At 43.2% G+C, this 26,643-nt stretch overlaps 2 protein-coding genes across 4 annotated transcripts in view; one reads left to right on the top strand and one right to left on the bottom strand.

The window, feature by feature from the left end:
- On the bottom strand, positions 1 to 24,344 carry RIDA (reactive intermediate imine deaminase A). Of its 3 annotated transcripts, none has more exons than XM_083186979.1 (6): positions 24,187 to 24,344; positions 12,592 to 12,697; positions 10,980 to 11,034; positions 9,247 to 9,315; positions 6,814 to 6,869; positions 1 to 730 (listed from the first exon to the last, which is right to left on the bottom strand). In XM_083186979.1, exons 1-6 carry the CDS (start codon positions 24,249 to 24,251, stop codon positions 662 to 664), a joined length of 420 nt encoding a protein of 139 aa, XP_083043105.1. In that variant the 5' UTR covers positions 24,252 to 24,344; the 3' UTR covers positions 1 to 661. The 3 variants fall into 3 exon arrangements, with proteins under 3 accessions (XP_083043105.1, XP_083043106.1, XP_083043104.1); XM_083186980.1 differs by lacking the exon at positions 24,187 to 24,344 and adding an exon at positions 22,191 to 22,326; XM_083186978.1 differs by lacking the exon at positions 24,187 to 24,344 and adding an exon at positions 15,759 to 15,939.
- Positions 24,345 to 24,458: 114 nt separating this feature from the next.
- Positions 24,459 to 26,643, top strand: part of POP1 (POP1 ribonuclease P/MRP subunit) — a 35,714-nt gene continuing 33,529 nt past the window's right edge. Inside the window, exons 1-2 of the mRNA XM_083186981.1 lie at positions 24,459 to 24,675; positions 25,881 to 26,023. Coding sequence (XP_083043107.1) covers positions 25,900 to 26,023 — 124 coding nt within the window. The 5' untranslated portion in view covers positions 24,459 to 24,675; positions 25,881 to 25,899. The remainder of the gene's footprint in view (positions 24,676 to 25,880; positions 26,024 to 26,643) is intronic.

The raw sequence follows: 26,643 nt of genomic DNA on the forward strand, positions 1-26,643 counted from the left end.
AATAATTAATTTTCTTTATTCCATGTTAGTGTTGATCATATTTTATAGTGAATATATGGTGTGTGCAATTTCAATAAAAAAAAAAGTCATTAACAATTATTGCTAAAAATATAATTACATCATGTCTGGATTGAGGTATTCAAGTTATTAAACAAAATGGGGTTTATTTACTAAAGATGGAAGTTCTATTTCAGATAGATGTTGCTATGGGCAACCAGAGTACTTATTTATTTAGCATCATCGAGAAGACAATAGATAGCAACTGAAACAGAACTCATCTTGGTAAATAAACCAATGCCCTTAACCCTTTGAGCACCAACATCCGTGAGAGATGTGCAAAATATCTGCTAAAAATGCCAGAGTCTCTTACATTTGTTATATAAATTCAAATAAAATAAAAAGAAAATAAATGTTGCGGTTCCTATAAAAAAGGTAACATTACAGGTCATTATGATGAATAAAAAAAAAATAAAGTTTGCTTGGCAATTTTCACACCAGTTTTGACAAATTCACTCGGCACTCAAGGGGTTAAAAAAAGTTTAGGAATAATGCTCAAGAAATTATTCAGTTGTTAATAAAAAAATACCCAAAATACAAAACTACCCCTTGAAAATTCTAGCAAATACATGGGCACAGGCGGAACTGTACGGAAGAGATATCCTTATAGTGCCGGGGAAACTTCTGTTATAGGTCCAAGGACTGCCACCGCCTCTATCTCCACTCTTCCTCCCTAAACAAAAAAGACAAAAATTAATATCTTTTGGAAGCAGCAATGAAAGGGGTGCGGATCAAAAAGGTCGCCTCAAAATGGTCAACATACACAAGGTCAATATGTGAAAAGGTCTGCATCCAAACGGTCGACACCTTTTATATATTGTGGGTGTCAAATTGTAGGTTTGAGCACAGCTCCTCAAATAAGTGTACTGTGTCGCTCGCCATGCTTTGGGCGGGGTTACTTGCTGCGCTCAGCATAGATCGCCTTTCCCAATCATAGTCCACGTGGACGGCTAAATATGAACGTAAATAAAGAAGAAAAAAAAGTTGCAAATAAATTAAACAAAAACAAATTCATGTGAACATTTAAACCCGCCGACCTTCTGATTAGGTCAATCGTACGGTGCGGACCAATGACAACCACTCTGGGTACCAATGAAAGTTATTTTTCAAGGATTAAAAGATTACAGGTAGAACCATTAAAAGTTGTTTACAGTGTGATGTTAAAGTTAGAACTCATCTATTGTTTAAACCAGGCATGTGAAACTCAAAATCCCAACTGGGCCGAATAACCGAGGTCTAAAGGCCCATACACACTTACCGATTTTCAGCTGAAAAAAAAAAATCTCCTAGTGTGTATGCCCCAGAGATTGGCGACTAGCGATGATGCGCTCCCGCATCATCGCTAGCAAGGGGATTCATCTGCTGGTTTTACCAGCAGATGTGGCGATGATGGATGGTTTTTCATCCATTATCGCCGGGTGTGTACGCTGCCGGGCTGAAAAGTTAACCACTTTCAGCCCAGCGGACTCACCCTCCTCTGGTCCGCACAGCACCACGCCGCCCCACTCATCGCTCCATCTGGCTGGATGCTGTGCTGCGGCTGGCTTTACACAGGGTCCTGCTCCCCCGCCCGGCAACACACCACACCTCCGTCCAGCTACACACCCTGTTGCACGCGCCCCCCCCCCCACTAAAAACAGAGCACTGCTGGCCACCAATGGTTTATGTTTAAAGCCAGTAATATATGCATTGCTGGCGTGTGTGCGTGTGTCCCCGCAGTGGAGCCAGGTGACCAGGCGAGTGGTGCCCACATGCAACCCCCTGTGGAGCAGTTAGTCGGCTGCATCCACCCCCTTCACTCCTCCCATGCAGCCCCCCCCCTGTGGCGGCCACACTCCAGCCCCCACCCCACCGTGGAGCGACACGGCACCACAATGGATCTAGGTGAGCTGCAGCGGCACTCCCCTCCCCCGTGCAGCGGGTTTAAACCCAGCCCATTCTGTAAATAGCCTTTTGAAAGATTTTCAGCAGTCTTTCACCTCCTGAAAATCTCTTGCTCTTTGGGAAAAGTAGCTCAGTGTGTACACACTACTTTGGTGAAAGATATATCTTTCAAGGCCCATACACACTGGGCGACTTTGAGCTGAAAGTCGCTCAAAACAGCAGGTTTGAGCGGCTTTCAGCTCAAAGCCGCCCAGTGTGTATGGTCTGGCGACGAGCGGTGAGGGCTGCTGCGCACTCCCGCAACATCGCCGGTTATACCAGCAGATGAGCGGCTTTCAGAACGGATTTGCATAGCGCTCCGCTATGCAACGCCGTCCTCCCCCGCCACCCCCCTCCGTCGGCGCCGGGCAGGTGGAAAGCCACTCGGAGTGTATGCACTGAGCGGCTTTCCCCGCATAGTCACCCAGTGTGTATGGACCTTTAGAGTTTTTGGCAAAGTCTTTTGAAATTAAAATCTTCTAGTGTGTATGGGCCTTAAGTTCTATATACAATTGTCCTATATACCCATTGTCAGCACTGTACAGTCGCCTCCTCTATATTAGATATCAATTGCGACACAGAGAATGAGTAAAAATCCACATTCTGACACAGGGTGCCAGATAACACATTTGCCCCCAAAGTGCCAGAAAACACATAGTTAATCTTCTTCACCCCCATCCGACCCCTCCCACTTCACCCCCATCCGACCCCTCCCACCCCCACCTATATTAAGTCTTACTATTTTTGCTGCGCCGTCCACCCCCCAACCTTCGGCACTGCAGCAGGAAACTAGCGCCGTCCGCCCTTAGATAGCAGATATGCGTCACTCGCTATGGCCGCCAAGTGCCTGCCTCCACCGACTCCTTCTGGCGCCTGATGTCGTGTAAGCGCCGTACACAAGTGCGCTGGTGCGTGGTGACGTTCTGGAACCGGGCTTTCCAGAACAGCCATTGAAGCCCGTTCCCAGCAGACTTTTTTTTCCCCTCAGGTGCAAGCACAAGCACTGTGGGCCGCAAAAGTAGGTGGCTGGGGCCGCATGTGGCCCACGAGTTTGACATGTAAGGCTTAAACTAACTACTCTACACGCCTGAGAGTCTGCAGATTACACGTGATGGAATCTACCAAAAATGGTTGTAGATTAATTCAGAATAGATCACAGAACACAGCTGGCTTCTCCCTGCAATCAGTATGACCAGTAACGAGGCGGAAGATGGGAGCACATGATCAGGCTGTTCTACATCCACATAATCTATTCCAATTAGAGATGGAGTTTTAGAGAGGATATTTTGCACATCTCTTGCAGATGTTGGCACTCAAAACTCAAAAAAAAAAAAAAAAATATTAAAAGTTCAAATCACCCCCCTTTCCCCATTTCACAAATAAAAATAAATAAAATAAAAAAAACATATTTGGTATCGCCGCGTTCCTAAAAGTCCGATCTATTAAAATATAACATTAGTTATCCCGCACGGTTAAAGGCGTAAACGGAAAATAATTCCCAACGCCAAAACTACGTTTTTTGGTCGCATCGCCTACCCAAAAAAAAATAACTAAAAGAGATCAGAAAGTCGCACATATCCCATAATGGTATTAATTAAAAAGTACACTTCAGCCCGCAAAAAATGAGCCCTCACCCAGGTCCGTAGGTGGAAAAATAAAAAAAGTTATAAGCCGCAGAACATGGCGACGCGACGCAAATTAGAAAAACCGTAAAAGTTTCTATTTTTTTTTTTAGTGGTAAAACATAACGAAAACTATATAAGTTTGGTATCACCGGAATCGTAACGACCCATAGAATAAAGATAACCCATCATTTTAAACGAACTATGAACTCCAAAAAAAACGTAACCAGCGCAAAATTGTGGAATTGCGTTTTTTTTCTTTTTTACCCCACATTGAATTATTTCCCGATTCCCCAGAATATTATACGGTATAGTAAATGGTACCATTAAAAAGTACAACTTGTCCCGCAAAAAAAAAGCCCTCATGTGTCTATATAGCCGGAAAATTAAAGCTTATTTGAACGCGAGGAGGAAAAAAAAAAAAAAATTAACAAAAAAGGCCTCGTCGGGAAGGGGTTAAGATCTTTAAGATGGGCAAATGATTGCACATAGCACAAAATAAATGATGGGCAAAAATAAATAATGTATGAGTAATAGAAGAGTAATTACTAGCATAGGATTCCTGGAGTACTTTTAAACTGAAATATAGGGTAAGATTTAATAGGATGAGAGATTCGATAAGAAATCTCCAGGGTTTTTTTTTTTTAAAGCGGCATTTGCACTGCAAAACCAGTTTGATTTTGAAGTGCAAATGATTGCCGCTAGGCGATAGATTTAATCATCTTTGTAAAAAAGAAGCCTATTGGATATTTGCTCTAAATACGTTGCACCCTGCAGGTCTCAACGAATGCATTGAATTGAATAATGTTCATTAAAGAATTTCTCTCTTCTGCTGAATTTCTGTATTCACTATCACTTTTCAGTGACTTATTTATCTATATACACTTTTGTTAAATGTTGATCCTTGCATAATAATTTTACATCAAGACATGATCAACTGTTTATTTGATTACCCTGACAATAGGATCATATGATACGGTTAGATTTTTTATGATGTCCTCATCAACAGTGTCTCATCATATTTTTGAAAATATATATATCTGATAAAGTTTTTTTTAAATCTTTTGAGGAGGCCGGGATTAATAGTTAATCAAAATTAAAATTAAATAATTATATGTTATACATATGTATAATATTGTACATATGATATATGTGTGGATTAAAACACCATTAATCTCATGCACTTCAATTAGAGAGACCAAAATAACAATTTAATATTGGAGGAGAAAAATACGAAGTCAAATATTTTTGACTTACACTCTGGTCTCTGCATGGACTCGAACTCATGATGCTGAGGTTTTTGACAGTTGTATGGACTGGACACCTTACCAGTGGAGCCACGGCTCCATATGACTGCTGAATTAGTCAATTCTATGACACTTATCCTCCTCGAAAGATTTTTTCTTTGTATTTTGTTTTATCCTTTTTTTTCTGATTGATATACGTAGCGATGCCATTCCTTGTCAATGTGACTTCTATATATATATTTTTGTATTTTCTGTTATTGTTTATTATTCTATCCTGAGCTGCACTTGGGTTGTTTAGGATAGAAATTTATCTGTTAACTAAAGATATACACCCGCGCTCCATGATAAACACCTGTAGCTCTTGATGAGTTAAATACACACCTGAACCCATTAATTGACTTTCCACCACTAAGAAGTATGATTGGCTACTTAGCCTTTTAAATACTGGAGACCTTTCCCCAGCTACTATGCTCCTTCTGAAGAAACCGCCACTATATTTCAGCGGAGAAACGCGTCAAGGATCGTTATCTACTACTTCTAAAACCCCCTCTTACCTGCTGATACCCTTTCTACACTTCAGGAGACGGCGCAATACAGAGAGCGAGACATTTTCCAAAGCGGCAATTACAGCTGATTTACAACTACCTGCCTACTCGGAAAGCCGGACACTGTGGACCGATACAAAATCTAAGGTCAGTGAAGGTGCTCCCCGCTATGCCAAATACATCACCGGCTCGCTGACTATAGCTGGAGCCGAGCGGGTGGAAGCGCCTCGACACAGAAGGCTACCGCAGGGACTGTATTCAAGTACCGTTACATCAGAGAGGTACTGGTCTCAAAGTGTATACAATAGCGCAACTTTTCCTCCTGAAAAACCCTTTGATAATAAAGAGTGGTTTATTAAAACTTTAGATGTGCACATCTTCCTCAAATAAAAGAAAAGTTTTCCAAGATTCCAAAGGATCACCTTCTTAATTGGCTTCACCTACATATATATTTCCTTGGAAATACATTTGATGGATATTTTATTTTCCATATGCAGGGAATTGTTTAAGAGCTGGGTCTACTAGTAACCTATGATTAAGTGGTTAATAATTATTTTTATTGTATTCCCAATTGGGTTATTTATATCTGTGATATTGTATTTTGTGATTTTATTTGTGTTTTCAATGTATTTTTCTTCTTTTTTATTATAAATAAATTTTATATGAATTTTCTAAGAGATATGTTCAGGTGTGTGGCGCTCTCTTTTGAATTAGATTAATCTTAGTGTTTGTATAAAACCAATTAAGGTTATGATTCAATTAATTTTTGTACACGTTAGATGTGCCTTAAGATCCTATCCACGATCTGATCAGATAGGATGCAAATCGGATGTGCCTTAAGATCCTATCCACGATCTGATCAGATAGGATAGGATCTTAAGGCACATCCGATTTGCATCCTATCTTGACTATATAGTGCAGATCTGCACTATATAGACAAGGCAGCCAAGACTTTCTGGCTTCCGATACGTGAACGCGCATCGGGATCGCAAGGGTTAAAACCCTTGCGATCTGCATCAGATTCTGATCCCATGTTGACTATATCGTCAACATCGGAAAGGAAATCCGACCGTGTGTACACAGCATTACCGAATCGCTCACTTTCTAAATCTCTCATCCTATTAACTCTCACCCATAATATTCCAAACATGAAGGCTAAAGGGAAGAATTCAATTACTCACGGTAATTTACAGCAAGCTATTTGATCCCCCAGGGGCTATTCAATTAGCACCCACCAGCACTGATCAGGGATATTTTTTTTTACGGGGTGGAAAACGGGAGTAGCCGTAGGCGTTGATGCACAAGACTACCTCCCTTTTTCACCACCATTAACCTAAAGTGTGCAACTGAATTCCCCATTACAACATACAAGAAGTACAGATAAATCTGTAATAGGAAAGAATGCCTTCAGCAACTTACTTTTGGCAAAGCAACAACCTGGTACGCCGCCCTTGCCGGGAAATTATTCTGAAAGACTGAGAAGAAAAGAAATGGTGTTTAAAAATTACAAATCTATTTTTTATTAAGGCACCTCAATAAAATACAGTACATGGTATGACATTACGCAAGTCTAGATAGTACATATAGATCAGTGAAGACATTGTAATATGAACAGTAAATAATTCTACAGACATGTCTGAAGACATTATACACAGGAGGAACAGTTTTAAACACAACACCGGAAAAAGGAGAAACAATGGTATAAAAGGTGGAAGCCTCAGAACCCCAGACGATTGGTAATAAAATCACACTGATGGACCTGTTGGTGAAGCATGATAAATTGCAGGTTAATGCATGTGAAATGTGTTAGCGGGGCTGCCTGAATTGCAATACCCTGACCCCGGATGGCTGTGCACCTATAGTGGGCTGTCTAACTTATCTGGAATAACCATTTGCAACTACTTTTGGGAGCCCCAACATTTTACACCTTGCAACGGATTCGGTATGAAATCCCGACGGTCAAAATCCCGAATGGGTCATAATCCCGACATATAGAATGTGCAGGTGAAACTGTCAACATGACTTTGTCGAATGGTTTTTTCCCACTGCTTTTTGACTCGAATGTTGACACAGTTGGGAGGTGAACCGCAGCCCCTCGCATCGCTCGCTATGCTTCGGGCACGGTGCCTCGCTGCGCTCGGCACACTATTTTATTCTCCCACCACACCCTAGTGGATGGTAGGGCATGAAATACCGCCTGTCGGCACAGGTCGGGTCAAAAACCAGTGAAAATACCCATGTCGACCTTGCGACCTGTCGACCCAAAGTCATGGTGACAGTTTCACCTGTACATTCTATATGTCGGTATTTTGACCTTGTCAGGATTTTGTCCTTGTCGGTATTATGACCCATTCGGGATTTTGACTGCATCCCCTTGCAACGGAGGGGGCATTTCATCCTGCATGGAGCTACGCCTTCTGGAACCCCAGATTCACCAATATAACATAGTAACTGGATATTTCTCCCTAGAATTGTGGCAGCTGCCAACTGCATCGTCATTAGATCCACGAATGGACTAACACAACTAAGATATAAAACACCCACAAGAATCTGGTCCAATTACAGCACCTAGATGAGGGTAACTGGGCAAAGCACATGTTAGCATTGTAGGATTTACGCTAGAGCATTGCAGTCTCTACAATTAGTTTTTCAGATTTTTGGTAAGCAGGCATCGTTCTCATGGTGGTGCAGATATAATCCTGAAGAAGTGATAAAGGGGCAGGTGAAAATGCACCAGCCAATCAGCTTCTCTCAGTCATTTTTAAAACCCAGCCTGTAACTGACAGTTATGAGCTGATTGGCTGGTGCATTATTTCCTTCCACTTTATCACTTTTCCAGGATTAATCTGACCCGAAGTGCTTTCTGGTTGCTAGGCCTAACATTATATTTTACCAATATGAAGCTGATCAATAAGATGCGGAGCTTGTAAACCGGTATTAGGTCCTACATTTTGCCCAATGCTTTTTCTCCTGTTACTTTGGGCCAGTTCAGATGTGGCTCAATTTGAGATTGCTGCTGTTTATATAGAATCAGCAGTGGTAGCTGTAATATGGTAATGCAGCAGGGTGCATCACTAATCTGAACTGCCTATAGGGTAGAGTATTGAATTAACACCATCGGCACACTGCGTTACTGATGGCATGGGGTTGCGCAAGCCGGCTGCCACAGGAGCTACCAAGAGGCCAGGAAATGTCTGTCCTGTGAAGGAGATCTTGACCCTGAAACAGAAGCCAACGGGTCCTGTGCACACGCAAAGTATTGAACATCTGTACTTGCAGTGCACAACAACTCTATCTGAATACGGCCGGGTATCTGCAAAATAAGTATGAACAGGATGTTCCTTCATAGCTGCATTTAGGTGATGCCTCGGGGGCAAGAGTTCTGTGGTATTCGGAGTTGTGCATATAGACAAGGGAGGTCTGATCCAGATGCCAATGCCAGCTTCTGTCATGCTAATGCGAGAACCTGTATAAACCTCATGCAGAAAGCTGCTCCATCCACAGCTGCAAAGGTCCTCATTAGTATCGTCAAAGGCACTAGCTCATACTAGGTGCAAGCGTTCATTTGAATCAGGATTTCCCTAGTCCATAGGCACAACTCAGAACATGTCCATGTGACTGCCCAGTTCACGGTCCGAGATTCCCATATCATGGAAAGACAGACTTGGCCAAGATCAGTCAGAATTGGAATTGTTCGGAAATAGGCAGCAATGCATAGATTGGCACCTGTGTGCGCGCTTGAACATAAACATCACTATTAGAATATGTGCAAACAAAGCCGCCCGACTCTGAATTATCCCTAAATAGTGCAAAAAGAGAATATTAATTTGCTATTTTATTGTCAATACTTACATTGCTTGTATATTTCATTCACATCATCAAAATCCTTGATATCAGCCAATAATACGGTGGTTTTCACAACTGAAATCGACATAGAAAATATATATTTTTTACCAATCACTTATTGAGAAATCAGAATACTGAAGAGGGAGTTATATAAACCGTATCATACAGAGAATCCATAGTCGGTCGTATACGGGGATAGAGGATTGGTAAGGGGTGAGGCAAGAATAAACTGGGGAACAGGTTTACAAATGATTATTTCCAAAGAAAAGCAGTTATAGTATTCAATCTGGGTTTCCAACTGTTGTCACATCCCGACAGTCTGAATCTCAGGCCGTTTTTATTTCTCTCGACGGCAACTCGACAACGTCCGAAAACGTCCGTAAATCCGACAATCTGCAGCCATTTACGACTTGTTTTAATGATGGACCTGTTTTGTCTGAAACTGAAGCATTGATTAGGCGGGTGCTAGTTAAATTAAAAAAATATATATATGCTTTTGAATTAGGGGGGGTATTTAATCTGTGCTGCTATTTCCACCAGTGGAAAGAGCGGCACTCGCCTATTCGATGCTGCAGTTACCAACGGAGCATAGCGTCCCTGTCAGAATCAGCGTAGTGTTCCCGCGGCCAGCGTAGTCAGTGTCCCTGTCAGTATAAGCATAGTGTTCTTGCCCGTTCGCAGCTAACGTAGTCAGTCAGCACTTACTACATTGTGTGGGAACGATTGACCATTTTAGCCTGCCTGACATGACAGGAGTGACTGTGTTCCTGAAACACCCCCACTATCCACGTCTGCCCGAAGCGCGGCAAGCGTAGTGAGCTCCGCGAGGGGACACCGTACACGTCCTCCCGAACCTGTTCATACCCCCACTATCCACGTCAGCATGGAGTTGATTTTATAAAGCGTGGTGAGCGGACGGTGAATACACGTCACGTAATCTGAGTCCCCTCGGGGGGCTCACCACACTTTATAAAATCAACTCCACGCCGACATGGATAGTGGGGGTATGAACAGGTCGGGCGTAAACGTACCGTGTACCAAGTCCCCGCTACGCTTCGGGCTGGCATGGATAGTGGAAGTTTGAAATGGAGGCATTTGCCAGTATGTAACATGGAGTACTGGCAAATGCATCCTTCATTGTGCATGAGACGCACTTGTGCACTGTACCCCCCCCCCCCCCCCTTTGTGCAGGAGACGCATGCACTACCAAACCCCTAACCGTCTCCCTGAAGCAGACACAGGCAGGGTTGCTGTACCCTGCTGCAAGAATTACCGAGACGCACAAAAGTCTTAGACATTTGTGCATCTCAGACAGATGGAGTGCTTCTCCACCGGTGTCCGCATGATCACCTCTCCGCCGGCGTAGGGGATCTGGTGGTTATCGGCGCTGTGTGAGAGGCAATCACTAGGTTTGCAAGGGACAGAGCTGCAGCTCCTGGGTACAGTATGGTGACTACTCTGCCTGACGGGGACACTATGCTGACTACGCTAGGCAGCCTATGGCTAGGCTGACAATGTAGTGTAGCCTGCCGCCGTGAAACTACACAAGTAACATTTTAAAATATGTACAAAGTCGCAAATGAAGTACAATTTAACTTGAAATCAGTTTTATCGCATTTGATTAATCTGCACATTTAAATGAAAAATACTTGTTGCAAGCCAAGCCGCACAACATGCATGGAAGGACACATCTGTAAGTCACATTATGATCTTTTAAAGCAAGAAAACAACCCACATACCATTGCCATAATCGCATCCTGCCGCTTTAAGGATTTCGCCCATATTCAGCAAAGCCTGGTTACAACAGGAAGATGTTAAAATGGTTAAGGTGTGACTATGGGGCGTATTCAATGGTATATGTCGAGCAGTGCCGATTGCTTGCGGGACAGTATTCAACTGAACCCCCTTCACATCTCACCAGATCTTTTCAGCAAGGTGGAAACTGCAACCATCAAAATGGCAAGGCTCACTACTATATGCAGTGGGCTACATCCTCGCCAAAATAAAACCATCCTAGCAGAGCGGCATTGATTACACCCCTATGTAGCACATTCTTTATAGATCATATTATTTACTAGTTCAGAGGGGTAGATGTCTGAAGCATAATGATAAAGAAGGAGATGTGAGCCAGAGGAGAAGTGACTCACGGCAACCAATCAGCTGCTCTGTAGAACTTATTATGTAAATTATAGAGGTTACTTCAGTGCTGATTGGTTGCCATGGGCCACGTCTCCTCCCTTATCACCGCTTCATACATCTACTCCTTGAAGTGGCAACATAATTAAATGCATCAAAAAGGGCTTGCACCAGTATTGGAGACTTCTATGAAAACTAGTGCGGAGGATAGCAACCAATCAAATGCAGTGCTCACATTCTACTGCAAATGAGAACATAAAATATATTGATTGGTTGCTTGCCCCTGCACCACTGTAGTTGTGTTTTTTTTGTCTTTAAAATATCCCCTATTAGGCCTAGAACCTTGCACTTTACTGATCATTGGGGCAGAGGGTAGCTGTGCAGAGCTAATCAGAGAGGGACTCTAACGCCAAACTGGTCCAATTGTGTAACTAGCTGGTAAACCAGTCACCAGTTCCTATAGGGGACCAATTTACTTAGCAAAAGGCCTTAATGTTCTCCTGGCCCCTTTTCCAGATATCCATACTGCAAACATTGACTGTGAGCAGCCCGGAGACACATCGCAGGAGACTGTAACAGTACCTTGTGCTTCTCTTTTGGCTACTACAGCTGCCTGTGAGGCAGATTATCAGGATTTAAAAAGTGTTATAGAAGAAAAAAAGTACTATAAACGCCTCCATCCACCCCAATCCATCTTCAATGCTACAGCCAGACCCATCTCCCTCACCAAATGCACTACATCCACCTCCCGTGTCTTACAAGTCCTTCACTGGCTTGCCTTCCTTTTCAGAATCCAATTCGCTCCTCACACTCACTTACGAAGCCCTCACACACTCCTCTCCCATTTACATTTCTGACCTCATTTCCTTTTACACTCTCACAGGTCTCTTCCCTCTGCTATTGCATGCTGCCTCTCCTGCCAACTGGTCACTTCATCCCATTCCCAACGTCAAGATTTTTCACTGCTGCGTCCCTCTAGAATTCTCCACAAAACTGAAAGCAGACTCTAAAGACCACTTCTTCACCAAATCCAGCAAACTCATCCAAACCCTCTGTTCCATGCTCACTGTCGACAGGCAGGGCCCTCTGCCCTCATATTCCCCACCTTCTGTTACTCAACCTATCTTTTAATCCAAACTCCCTTTGACGGCACCATGTTTCTTGGTTTTCGGCCATGCTAGATAAATTAAGGATAGTCATGATAAATTATATTACCTGCTTTGCTTCACTCTTGACCCCACCGGGCACAAGCTGCCCACTTGCAGGATCCATGCCAAGCTGCCCAGACACGAACATGGTCTTATCCACCACCACAGCTTGACTGAAATACAGTACAGACACTTTACATTACCAAACAGGTCTCACTAAACATACAAAGCTGTAGCAGCAAAAAGTTGAAAAATATTTTAATTGAAAATCCTTAACTTCCGATGAATAAAAGTAATATGGTTCTGATCATTAGAACTTGTATTTTAGAGGCACAGTACGGTAACAATTAGGCAGCTGCCAAACGTGCTAGCCCTTGGAGGGCACCACTGAATCCCCCAGCAGAACAATGTGTGTGCATTCGACTAGGTATAAGGTATCCGTATATCAGTGCATGCATATATGTACCTATGTTAAAAGGTGTGTGTGTGTGTGTGTGTCTCTGTCTGGGTGGGGCTGTCCAGTCAGTGAGGCTTCTGCCTAGTATGATCACGGTGACCAAGCCTTACCAGGCAAAGCTTTCGTTAGGACAGCTGGGGTCCCATTGTCCACACAGCGGGACGCCTTACATAAGATACATGCTACAGCTACAAAATATCTATGCTTTTCTATTTCTTAAAGCTGGCCATACATCTACAGATCGATTGTCAGATCTGGCTGGAACAAAATCCTGGTAATGGATGAGAACAAATGACAGTTGACCATTTGCTTTGAAATGCTGGAAAACTGCCAAAAACTGTCACTCAGATATTACCAGGTTTTTGTTCCAACCAGCCCAATTGATCTGTAGATGTATGGCCAGCTTTAGTGCTCTCATCAGCAGCGACAGTAACACAAGTGCTAATTACTGTAAGCCAACAGCAGAAGCTTTACTATTATACCCGGCAGAGGTGCATATTGTGATACTCTCATGTGGTTCCCGGTTGATCGATATACAGTGTCTAGATGGACATGCAATAGGTCGACAGGGTTAAAATGTCAGCATGAAAAAAAAAAAAAAAGGTAGACACACGCCAAGGTCGAGAGGAGTTTTCCCATGATTTTTTAAACAGCTTCTTCTTACTGCACCTTTCAAGTCAGCATAGAGAGAATAGAATAGCCAGAAGCATGGTGTGCATTACACAATTGGGGTTCATGTTGACAGGATCACAATTCCCAGCATGCTGCGCATTAAAGGGCCCGTTGGGACTTGTAGTTCCACAGCAGGAACCCATGTTGTTGAATTAAAACAAACCGCTTTAAAAAAAATATATATATATATATTTTTTTTTTTTTATATATATATGCCCCCTACTCCGAGTGGGGCCCACAATGTTCTATAAAGCTAGATATTGTAGGGGACTACATAGAAAGCTGTGCCACAGATTTATTTAGTTACCAAATGACAAACAACGGTCATTTTACACAGGTCATTATCTTTAATGGGAAATAAATTAATAACTTGGACAGTTTGTCCCAAACTTGGGTCTAGTTTCTCATTTTGCACCAGTCACTTTTAAAAAGACACCCTGCATTTGCTGTCAGGACAACTTTTTCCTGAAGCTCACCAAGGGGTGGAAGTCTAGTGAAACCTTGTTATTTTAGTAAATGTTACATGTTCTCTCATATATAAATTTTTTTTTTTTTTTTTTTTACTTTATTGATCAGAGGAAGTACAAATAAAGCAATATTAGAAAGTTTTTTTTAAGCTGTTAATGAACTACAAGCACCAGCATGCCCTGACAATTTCTATTTTGCAAATCATGTAACTGTACGGTGCATGTTGTAAATGGTAGCTACTGACAAATAAAACCTGTTTATGAGGTCATGTTTGCTGCAGAGAGGATGGTCATGGCAAAAGCTAGAGGCCTGAGATCTGATTGGACGATAAAAGACAACTCCCCGTCAATTTTGAGTTACTTTGTTAAAAACAGGTGAAAGGTCCTCATTCCATCTGCTAGAAGTAAGCAGCTTGTACTTCCCAGGCCTGTGCACTGGTCCCTCAAACCACATACTGCTAATCTACTTCGCAAGGTGTGCACAAACTGGGCGTATATCGCCCAGAAGATATATCGATGCACCATTGCCCAGTGTGTACGAGCGATACATCTGTGAATGCCGTTGTTCGCCAATATATTGCATTGGCTCTGCAACACAGCGATGCCGGATATATCTAAAGATATGTCGGCGCATCATACTGTGTGTATGAGGTGATCCGTCGACCGCCCATACAGTCGTGCCAGTGATTGACAGCTTAGTGGGCGGGCTCATGCAAATGTTTCATAATGATAAACAAGTGAATAAACGTAAAACATCTTTTCCTTTGAAAGCAAAAGGATTCTGCCTTATGTCGACACAAGCACAATGAGAATGACGAGTCGAAAAGGTTTTTCAAAAACATGCGGTATTACATACCCCGCCATCCACTAGGACGTGTGCCGAGAGCAGAGAGCCATGCGTGGGGACAAGGTACACTGATACGGTGTCCATGTCAACATTCGGCACAAAAACCAAAACACCTCATGTCAACCTTTTCATTGTCCACCTAACACTCGTGTCGACCTTCCAACCATGTGGAGCTTCATATTGTTGACACTATGACCCATTCCGTGCACAAGAGACACTATTAGGATGGCCAATATCGGGATCGGCGGAATTTGAATCTATTTAAGAACTTCAGATGCCTGGTGCAACACCCACCCATTGCCTCCACCTGCTCCCCCAAGTAAATTAATGTGGGGGGGGGATGTATTTCTTTTAGGTATGCAATCCTGGTATTAAGCATTTTTCAATCCTGATTCCCGGGATTGAAAAAAATGCCCTGGGGATTGGCATCCTCAGACACTATATAAACATGCAGAGAGCAGAATAGTATCACCTTGTAACCAGGTTATGTAATCACTGCGGTCATAAAGGGAGACAGCAGTTATGGCCAGGCTGGAGATTTAGCAACACATTAAGTGCAGTTAAGAAATACTTCCAATATACTTTAAAAAGGCGCAAAACAGAACACGCCCATCCGGAATTAGCACAATAATCATACCTAGAATAAAAAAAATGTATGCAATATAAAACTATGCAACCAGACACAATACAGAGACCTCTAAGGATAATAACAATAATCTACACGTTGTATTTACCACTTGTTTCTTAAAGAGATGAGCACGGTTTATCCCTGAGGGGGGTAAGAAACGTACCTGTAAACATCCCTCCGAACAGGGGCTTTCGGTGTATAGATAATGCGCCTTAGTATATCGGACATGATCTGTAATGTAACGGCGGCAGGATATTCAGAGTCTGTGGTTCCAGGACAAGTTTTAACCTTTGCTTCTTATCATCTCACTGAGTCAGCATCATTGATCCTGCTGGGTTACTGTTCAGCAAGGCAGCTGTATCATGCACCTGTATATGTTACTGTGTGCTCCTGTTTTGGTCATACTTAAAATAGTGCCTTTATCAAAGTAACTTCAAAAGTTGTTCATTGGACTAATGTGTCAGAAGAAGCTGGGTACATACTGAACGACGGGTGTACCCAGCTACATGGTGCGCTATGAAACCAGGCATTGGCAAGTGCACATACACTAGCTGCGATCAGCAACTGCAGCAGGGGAGGTAGCAGGGGCCTTGCTGTATTTTGCAGCATGGCCCCCGCTAGCTAGGTCTCCCATCGTCTCAACAGATGGAGGATGTCTTTGATTGACACATGGGACGTGGTTTAAATACAGACAGTTAGGAGTCAAACAACGGGGCAGTTGTGAGAAGCAAAAAGCACAAAAACCTAATTTTCCCATGTAACCAACTGTTTATTGCACAACTGCCTTTATTTGAACGTACTTGGAAAGGAAATCATAATTTATACATCAAACACATTAAAAATGAAACAAATTGCCTGTTTTTTTCAGTGTTCCTCTCCGCTATTAAGCCCTGCTCCAGTCAAAAACAGGGATTCACTGCACTTTAGCCCCGCCCATCGGATCAACTGCGTGACCATCAGACATTTAAGTATACCTCAGGATGTCCATTTAACCCCTTCCCGCCGCAGCCTGTTTTGGCCTTCCTGACAGAGCCCTTTTTTTTTCAAATCTGATATGTATCACTTAAGTGGGGATAACTTTTTTTTGCTTTTACTTATCCCAGTGATTTTGAGATTGTTTTCTCGTGACACATAGTACTTCAAGTTAGTGGTAAATTTTCGTCGATACAGTCTGTGTTTTTTTGTGAAAAATACCAAAATGTCGTAAAAAAATGGAAAATTTTGCAATTTTCAAAATGTTAAATTTTCTGCTTGTGAGACAAATAATCATACCACTCAAAATAGTTAATAACTAACATAGACCATATGTCTACTTTATGTTTCCATCATTATTTCAACCTCCTTTTAATTTTTTTGGACACTAGGAGGCTTAAAATATGAATAGCAAATTCTCAAATTTTCAAGAAAATTTCAAACACTGATTTTTTTTAGGGACCAGTTCAGTTCTGATGTGACTTTGAGGGACTTGTATGTGAGACACCCCCATAAATGATGCCATTTAAAAAACTGCACCCCTCACAGTATTCAAAACAGCATTTTGGAAGTTTGTTAACCCTTTAGGTGTTTCACAGGAATTAAAACAAAGTGTAGGTGAAATTTCAAAATTTCATTTTTGCAGATTTGCAATTTTAATACATTTTTCTAAGGAACACAGTACATTTTACTAGAGAAATGTGACTAAAAATTGATTCCCCCAATTCTTTTGTTTTCATAAATATCCTATATGTGGCCCTAGTGTGCACGTTGACCAAACCACAGGCTTCATAATAGAAGGAGCACCTACTTGATTTTGGAGCCTCCTTTTTATGAGATTATTTTTTAGGCACCATGTAGGTTTCTAGGCACCATAAGATGCTAAAAGTTAGGAACCCCCCCCCAAGTGACCCCATTTTGCAAACTACACCCCTCAGGGAATTCATCTAGGGGTATAGTGTACATTTCAAACCCCCAGGGGTTTCACCAATTGTGGTACAACTGGGCAGTGAAAATGAAAAATTAAATTTTTTACACAAAAATGCAGTTCTGGCTCAATTTTTCATTTTCAGAATGTATGAAGGAGAAAAAGCACCCCAAAATCTGTGCCCCAATTTCTCCCGAGTATGGCAATGCCTCACATGTGACCAAAAAATACCAGTTGGGTGCATGGCAGGACTCAGAAGGGAAGGAGTGATTTTTGGATTTTGCGGCTCAGATTCTGGTGGAATGAATGGTGGGTGCTATGTGGCATTAGCAAGACCCCCGAAGCATGGTGAAATGATGAACCTAATAATCCATAGATGTGTGGTATATTTTAAAACACTCCTTTATACATAGGCCGGGTTTGTCGGGGCAAGTTTCACACTGGAAAATAGTTTGCTTTCTTATTCCCTTTTTATAGCAAACTTTGCACCTTTTTTGTGTCCTGCCCTTTTTTCCAGTGGAGGGGATTTCATCAGGAAAATGCTGCCCTGGTACAATACGGGGGCCAGTACTAGAAGTACTGGGGCCCTCTGCCTGCTGGTTCCCAAATATTAGGCCCTTTATGACTTCCTCTTGAAAGTGCATAAATGTCCCCCTCTGGCTGGTAGAACGGAATAGCACGTAAGCGTTATACAGTGCCATCTGGATGATATACACGGCCAGCTTCTTGTACCAGATTTTTGTTTTCCGCAGGGCACTGTACGGCTTCAGTACCTGATCTGAAAGATCCACTCCGCCCATGTACTTATTGTAATCCAGGATACAATTAGGTTTTGAGGTGTGGGTACTGGTACCTCGTACAGGGACGGAGGTGGTACTGTCTCCATGAATTGTTGTCAGTATAAGGACATCCCTCTTGTCCTTATATTTGACCAACAACATATTTTCGGTGCATATTCCCCTGCTTTCACCCCTTCTCATTACTTGGGCAATATGCGTTTTTGGGAGGCCTCTTTGGTTCTTGCGCACAGTACCGCAAGCTGCTGTACCTCTTGAACCAAGGGCCTTAAACAGGGGGATGCTAGTGTAAAAGTTATCCACATAGAGGTGATAACCTTTATCCAGGAAGGGGTGCACTAAATCCCAGACAATTTTTCCACTAACACCTACGAGGGAGGGGGGGCATTCTGGCGGTTCAATTTTTTAATCCTTCCCTTCATATACCCTAAACCTGTGAGTGTACCCTGAGGTGCTTTCACACAGCTTATACATTTTTATGCCATACCTTGCCCTCTTATTGGGAAGGTACTGGCGGAATTTAACCCTTCCTTTAAAATGTATAAGGGACTCGTCTATGCAAATGAATTTATCTGGGATGTACATCTCTGCAAATTTGGCACTGAAATGATCAATGACCGGCCTGACTTTGAATAGCCGGTCAAAGGTGGGATCATCTCTGGGTGGGCACTGTGCATTATCGTTGTAATGCAAAAATTTAAGGATTAACTCAAAACGAGTCCGGGTCATGGCCATACGATACAGTGGGGTGCTGTACAGAACATCTGTACTCCAATATTGCCTAATTTCTGGCTTTTTTACTATGCCCATATGAAACACCAGACCCCAAAACGTCATCATCTCTACTGCATCTACAGGGGTCCACCTAGCAAATGATGACGTGGGGTTTTGAGCAATAAACTGCTGGGCATATAAATTAGTTTGGTCCACCATTAAATTTATAAAATCATCAGAGAAAAATAATTTGAAAAAGTCAATTTCTCTGAGACCTGTGGAATCAAATTGGATTCCTGGGATGGCCAAAAACTCAGGAACCTGGGGCTCAAAATTGTCTGGTGGTGGGGTCCATACGAGATCAATTATTGGGGGGGGGGGTGTCTCAGCTGCTCTACGGGGGCGTCTTTGAGGGGGTCCCTCATCACTAGAGGAGGAAGAGGAGCTTAAGATGAATCCTTCAAATTCCCAGCTTGCATCACTGGCTGTGTCAGAGTCAGAGGCAAGCATGGCATATGCCTCCTCCGCTGAATACATTCTTCTGGATGACTGGGATGACATTTGGGATGCCATTTTTATTTTTGTGTTTCTGGTAGTGAAATGTTTCAACACGTGTATAGTGTAGGGGGGGTACAAACTTTATTTCAACCCGTGTGTAGTGCAGAAAAAAAAATACTTTATACAGGAATTTGATCCCAATAAAAAAAAAAAAAGAAAAAAAAAAAAAAAAAAGGTCCTGCGCCACAAATTGAGCACAGATGTTGGTCAGTAACGTCCGTCACTGAACAGCGCTCAAAGGCAACAGGAATTTGATCAAAAAATAAAAAAAAAATAGATCAACCCTGTGCCGAAAAAAATGATCAGTGATGTACGTCACTGATCAGCGCACAGTGGCCACAGGACACCCACAAAATCACAGTGTGTAAAAAAAAAAAATTAAAAAAAGACCTCACAGCACCCTCAAAAAAAAAAAAAAAAAAGGTGATCACTGATGCGACACTGATTACCAGTGAGGGGCAGCAGGTGCACAACCTTTGGTGCAACTGACAGGTATATATAAAAAAAAAAACCCTGCACCCCCAAAAAGTTGCTGATCAGCACAGATATACTGATCAGCACAAAAGGGGGGGGGCAGCAGACACAAAATATAGCACTCTCTATCACTCTGTCACTATCTCTCTATCTCTCACTATCTATCACTCTATGACACTGCAGCAGCAGCACTGACAGTTATATATATAAAAAAACCCTGCACCCCCAAAAAGTTGCTGATCAGCACAGATATACTGATCAGCACAAAAGGGGGGGGGCAGCAGACACAAAATATAGCACTCTCTATCACTCTGTCACTATCTCTCTATCTCTCACTATCTATCACTCTATGACACTGCAGCAGCAGCACTGACAGTTATATATATAAAAAAACCCTGCACCCCCAAAAAGTTGCTGATCAGCACAGATATACTGATCAGCACAAAAGGGGGGGCAGCAGACACAAAATATAGCACTATCTGACACTGCAGCACTGACAGATAGAGATATATATATATATATATATATATATATATATATATATATATATATATATATATATATATATATATATATATATATATATATATATATATATATATATATATATATATATATATATATATATATATATATATATATATAAAAAACCCTGGACCCCCAAAAAGTTGCTGATCAGTTAATTTATACTGATCAGCACAAAAGGGGGGGCAGCAGTCAGTTGCACACGCAGCACAGCTGTATTATATATATATATATATATATAAAAAACCAGCACCCCCAAAAAGTTGCTGATCAGCACAGATATACTGTGCAGCACAACGGGGGGGGGGGGGGGGGGGCAGCAGACACAAAATATAGCACTCTCTGTCACTATCTCTCTCTATCTATAACTATCACACTGCAGCAGCACAACACAGGAAGTCACAAGAAGTCACAAGATCCAGGAAGCATCCAGCACGCTACAAGCAGTGATCAGGTAAGTATTTGCAAGGATCAGGTCAGTATATCACGGCAGATAGGCACGGTGACCGCACTGCACGCAATTCCAGACCGGAATGGCGTCTGCAGTGCAGTCACCGTTAGTTTAAATCACCCTCCATGTCTGTGATTGGTCTGTCGGACCAATCACGGCCTTTGGGGGCGGGTGGGGTGACACCAGTGTCACCCTTACACCCCGTGGTGATTGGTGCTGTACTTTACAGCACCGATCACCACCGATCCCTGTGTCACCGGCGAACGTTATTCGCTGGTACACAGAAAACGCTGTAATTGGCTGTTCACATTGAACAGCCAATCACAGCGATCGCCAACAGGGGGGGGGGAGGCATCGCCGCCCCCCCTGGACATGCTGGGACATGTCTGCTGTCAGGGACAGCAGACATCTCCAAACTGTCACCGCGTCTATAGACGCGGGGACAGTTTAAAACCATGACGTACATGTACGTCATGTGTCGGGAAGTACATCCCGGCCATGACGTACATGTACGTCAAATGTCGGGAAGGGGTTAAACCAAGCATTAAGGGCCCGTGAAGCTTCTTTGGCATGCCCAGAGAATGGGGCCGGTTTTCTGGGGACTCTTCCTGTTGCTGCCCTATCTCTGCCCCCACATGCCAGTGACCTGTCACCTACAATGCACTGAGTGACATCGCAGCACCAGGTCTACACACGCACATTGTGGCTTGGGCAAATATCAGAGATGTGCATGTACATCGGGCTAGGCTACTCTGATGCCAACCTCGCCCTGGGTTTTGTATTATGTCTTTTTGTGATTCAGCGCAATATTGTTTCAATGTTATCATTTAAATAGCAAAAAAAACCTTTAAATTATTTTAGAAAATACAGCCAAATTTAGATGTACTAAGTTTGAAAACGTGATAAATTGGCAGCCAATCAGCTGCTACCTGTTATGTCACATGCTGCATTTGAAAAATAAGTTAAAAGCCGATTGAGATCACTCTCCATTTTATCACATCTCGCCCTCTGTGTGTTTTTCAACCTTGTGAATGATATAAACATTAACGAGTGAGAACAAGCTATAGAGAATAGAACAAAGTATCTCTGGAATTCTGAATATTCAAATATAAAACTCTGAAATATTAACGGTCACACACACAGCAATTAGTATAAAGGAAAGAGCGGACCTCATACCTGTAAATCTCTCTGAAAACAGGTGCTCTAGGTGTACAGATATTACGTCTTAGTGTAAAAGACATGATATACTCAGACTCATCCGGCTGCTAATCCAGAACATGCGATTCAAACAGCAGATGCAACCTTTGATTTTTATTGACAAAAGGAGTCACCCAGGTTGTGACCAGGAACCTGACTTGCTCCGGCTGACCAATAAAAATAACATTACTTTGGGAAGTGTTTATGATAAACACAGTAGAAGCCTCCGGATTTCCTGACTGCTGAATGGACAACTCTATAATGAGGTTAATTTCAATTAACCATTTACAACCTCTACTGTAGTTCAGAAATATTTCACTGGATGCTGATTTCAAAAGAGAAAAAATAAAATTCCTTAACAAAGTTCAGTGGCAATCCCGAGAATTTTCCAGGCTGTGCCTCAGTGTCCAGTCTGGCAAACCTGGAAAATTCTCGGGGATTGCCACTGTGCTCCCTCCGCGCTGCAGCACCTCCTCCTCCCTCCGGGTTTTCTATTGAAGTCCCCGGCACCGGCTTATGACAAGCCGGCTGACGGGGATGCGGTGCGGGGGCGCAGGTCCGGGCAAACGCTGATTGACAGTGCAGCGGCGCTGCCCGGACCCAGTGGTGTTTTTTTTTTTTTTTATTAAGGGAGCACGCCTCATTAAAAAAAAAAAAAAATCCACCACTGAAGGGGTTAAACTTGTATTTATCAACTACGGGCTTATAGACTGGAGGGGGTTACTGGGTAGGGGTATAAATTATACGAACACAATTTGTTAATGAGACTGATGGATATATTTAGGAATTTAATGTTCCCTGTAGCGTATGGCGGTCATATAGGTAGTGGGTGACTATTATATACTGGTGCAGAGATTAGGGAGAACGCAGGCACTGAGATAAAGAATGGGTAGGGACAATTAGGGATAGGACAAGAGGAGAGATATACAGAGTTGGGGAAAAGGCAGAACAAGGAGTAGAAGTAGGGAAGCCAATCCCGGGACATTTTTTTAATCCCGGACGGGAGCTGGGCGGTGCGGTCTGCACAGCATGACTTCTGACCAGGTCACGCTGAACAACCGGGAACGGGAGAATCTGGCAAATTTTGGGGCCAAATCCCAGGATTGGCAACCCTAGGTAGAAGGTAAAGTAAGGGGAGGCTGGGGAGAACATTGGGGGTAATTCAGACCAGATCTCACACACCTTAAAATTTGCAGGCTGTGCGATTATCGATAGACTGCTTACGGATCATAGTACGCATGTGCAAGGCCATCCGTCGATAAAATTGACAGGAAGCGGATGTTTGTTGGTGGAAATCTGATGTTTTCTGGGAGTGTCAGGAAAAACACAGGCGTGCCCAGGCAATCCCGGGACACTGGGCGACTTTGAGCTGAAAGCCGCCCAGTGTGTATGCACCGGCGATGAGCGCTGCTGCGTGCTCCCGCAACATCGCCGGGAAAGCCGCTCATCTGCTGGTTAGATGATGAGCGGCTTTGCATAGTGCTCCGCTATGCAAAGCCGTCCTCCCCCATCTGACGGCACCGGGCACGGGGAAAGTCGCTCAGTGTGTATGTACTGAGCAGCTTTCCCAGCAGAGGTGATTGGCATCAGCGCTGTCCATACACACTGGGCATAGTCGCCCAGTGTGTATGGACCTTAACAATCATTAGATGCCAAGTGGCTTGTACATGGGGATTTGCAGCGAATGGCCGATCCAGCTAATTTTCGCAAGCGGTGCTAAGCAAGGTGCAGCATTGCACAGAACTGGATTGCACTCTGGCGGGGCAGCGATTACCTGACTGCAGGGCACTGCAAATTAGCAGCCCAGTGTTCGAGTTTGAATAACCCTCAGAGAAAATTAGGTTAGCGGGGGGTATTAGTCTAATGATCACTTGTTTCAGTCATGAGCGCAGGCACTGTAGAGTTAAGTACTTACCTTCATGCATATACAGCAATAGTTAGAATTATAGGATTCAATGAGCATGCAACGTGTTACCTGTATGGTCCAATAGCAGCTGGAGCTCTAGCACTGCTAATAATCTTCCTGACGATCGAAGCCATGGCTGTTACTAGAAAGCAGCTTCCTCCCACCTGTGACCCGTAGCTAGCTCTGTCTCTGTACTGTTGTTGTAGTAGGCACTAGGCACTGCAGCGCTACTTATATGGAGTACACTACTGCGCTTGTGCTGATCCGCAGCAGCACGTGTGCGTTGCGCATGCCCAGTAGAGAGGATGCGACGCATAAGCTTCTTTACCAACGTTGCAATCACGTCATCGCTGTCCAACATCCACCAATCGGATCTCCCGCTGGATGTTCAGAAGGAGGCTTGGAACGCAGCATTTCTACTGTAGCAGGGCCGGTCGACAACCCACGTGAGAAGTGTGTGGCATTTCCTGGGTAATGCAGCTGGCATTATGCTGACTGACTGAGCAGCAGGGACATCACACCACCGCCACACAGGACTGGTATACTAAAATCATATGGGTAGGTAGAGGTGTGTGGCATATTGTGGGCAAAGCAGATGGCACTGGGCTGAGTGACTGAGCAGGGGCATCACACTACCACAGGACTGGTATACTAAAATCATATAGGTAGGAAGAGGTGCATAGCATATTGTGGGCAAATTAGTTGGCACTATGCTTATTGACTGAGCAGGGAAATCACACCGTATACTAATATTTATTAACATATTCTATGTACAGTTTCTTACATAGTGCAGCAATCTCTGTTGTGCTTTACAATTAGAAACATCAGTAATAGAACAAAACTGGGTAAAGAACAGGCAGACATAGAATTGGAAGGCCCTGCTTACATATATTGACACACAAGGATAGGTGCTGTCTGCTCCTAAAGTTATGTAGGGGCCTTCACTGGCATTTGCAAATATATGTAACTAAAGGTGCATACTCACAGTAACCCCCGTGGCCGATACGAACGAAGGTTAGGGGAGGGAGGGCAGCAGAGGCATGCAGCATGGCCCTCCAGCCTAATGGAGACATATATGTATAAAGATCCGCCGTCTGCCTGTACAGGTGCAGCAGAAGCTGGTGGTGATTGACAGGTCAACTGGGCCGGCACATGTAAATATGCCCACACAGTTGTGATGTCAGTAATGACAGATCCGACAGTGTGTATGGAGAACCCGCTGCTCGATCTGAGGAGAGATACATTTGTAAATCCGTTAATATGCAGATATATCTGCTAGTGAATTGGTTCCCAAGTGTTTTGTGAATCACGGCGCCCAGACCTGATTGCAGGACAAATTTATTCTGAAATTGGGCAAAACCATCCTGCACTGCAGGTGGGGCAGATGTAACATGTGCAGAGAGTGTTAAATTTTGGATGAGTTATGTTGTTTCTGTGCAGGGTAAATACTGGCTGCTTTATTTTTACACAGCAGTTTAGATTTCAGTTTGAACACTCCCCACCCAAATCGACCTCTCTATGCACATGTTACATCTACCCCACCTGCAGTGCAGCATGGTTTTGCCTGTTTTGAGAACAAATTTGTTCTGCGATCAAATCTGAATTGGGCCCGATGTAATGCCTAATCAAGGAATTTGGGGTCACTAAGCCAATGAATCATTTTAACTGCCCAAATGAAAAAAATATTTGCTGTCACTTCTGATACTGGCTGCTGTTTCCCAACTTTTGTTATTTTTTAATGGACATTTATTTCATTGTTCTAGTATTCCAGTTACTGAAGCAATGTCTAATGCAAAGGGGAAGAAGTATGCAAAACGGATGCGGAACCAACCATCCAATGTGAGCTTTGAGCAGGGTGACCGGACACCCAAAACTGGAGGACGTGAAGCATTTCATCCACACCGAGGTATCCCTTCCTATAGTGTGGTACAGGCTGATTCACGTTACATTTACATCTTACACTTGTTATTTTCTGACCATTTTCCACACTTCTGCCATGTAAACAAACTGTGTTCATCATCTAATTTCTCCTTTTTGACTTTTTCACATGTTTATTGGCTAATACAGTGGTCTCCAACCTTTTTCGGGGCGGGAGCTACTCGCGACAAAATAAACCGCCCGAAGAGCTACTAAATTAAAAAAATCTGCATAATATCCCCAAAAATGCCCTTTACACATTATGCCACACACCGTAATGCCCCTGACACCTTATGCCACACACTGCAATGCCCCAGACACAATATGCCACACACTGCTATGTCCAATATGTCACAAACATACCTCCCAACACGAGGCAGAGGAGACATCTTCGGCACGCGCCCAAAATTAGAGGGTTCACCTACTACCGTGGAACTCCTGCGAGACTACATCCCCCATTTTTTCCAATATGAGGGCATGGTCAGCTCTCTAAGAGCTGTAGCCACATGGGGTGCGGCCATGGAAAATGGGGGTGTGATACACATATGCCCCCAATAGTACAGTGCCAGATACACATGACCCCAATAGTGCAGTCCGTGATACCCATTA

This window comes from Crinia signifera, chromosome 5, assembly GCF_055691185.1.
Source record: "Crinia signifera chromosome 5, ASM5569118v1, whole genome shotgun sequence".
In the NCBI taxonomy this organism is placed as follows: domain Eukaryota; kingdom Metazoa; phylum Chordata; class Amphibia; order Anura; family Myobatrachidae; genus Crinia; species Crinia signifera.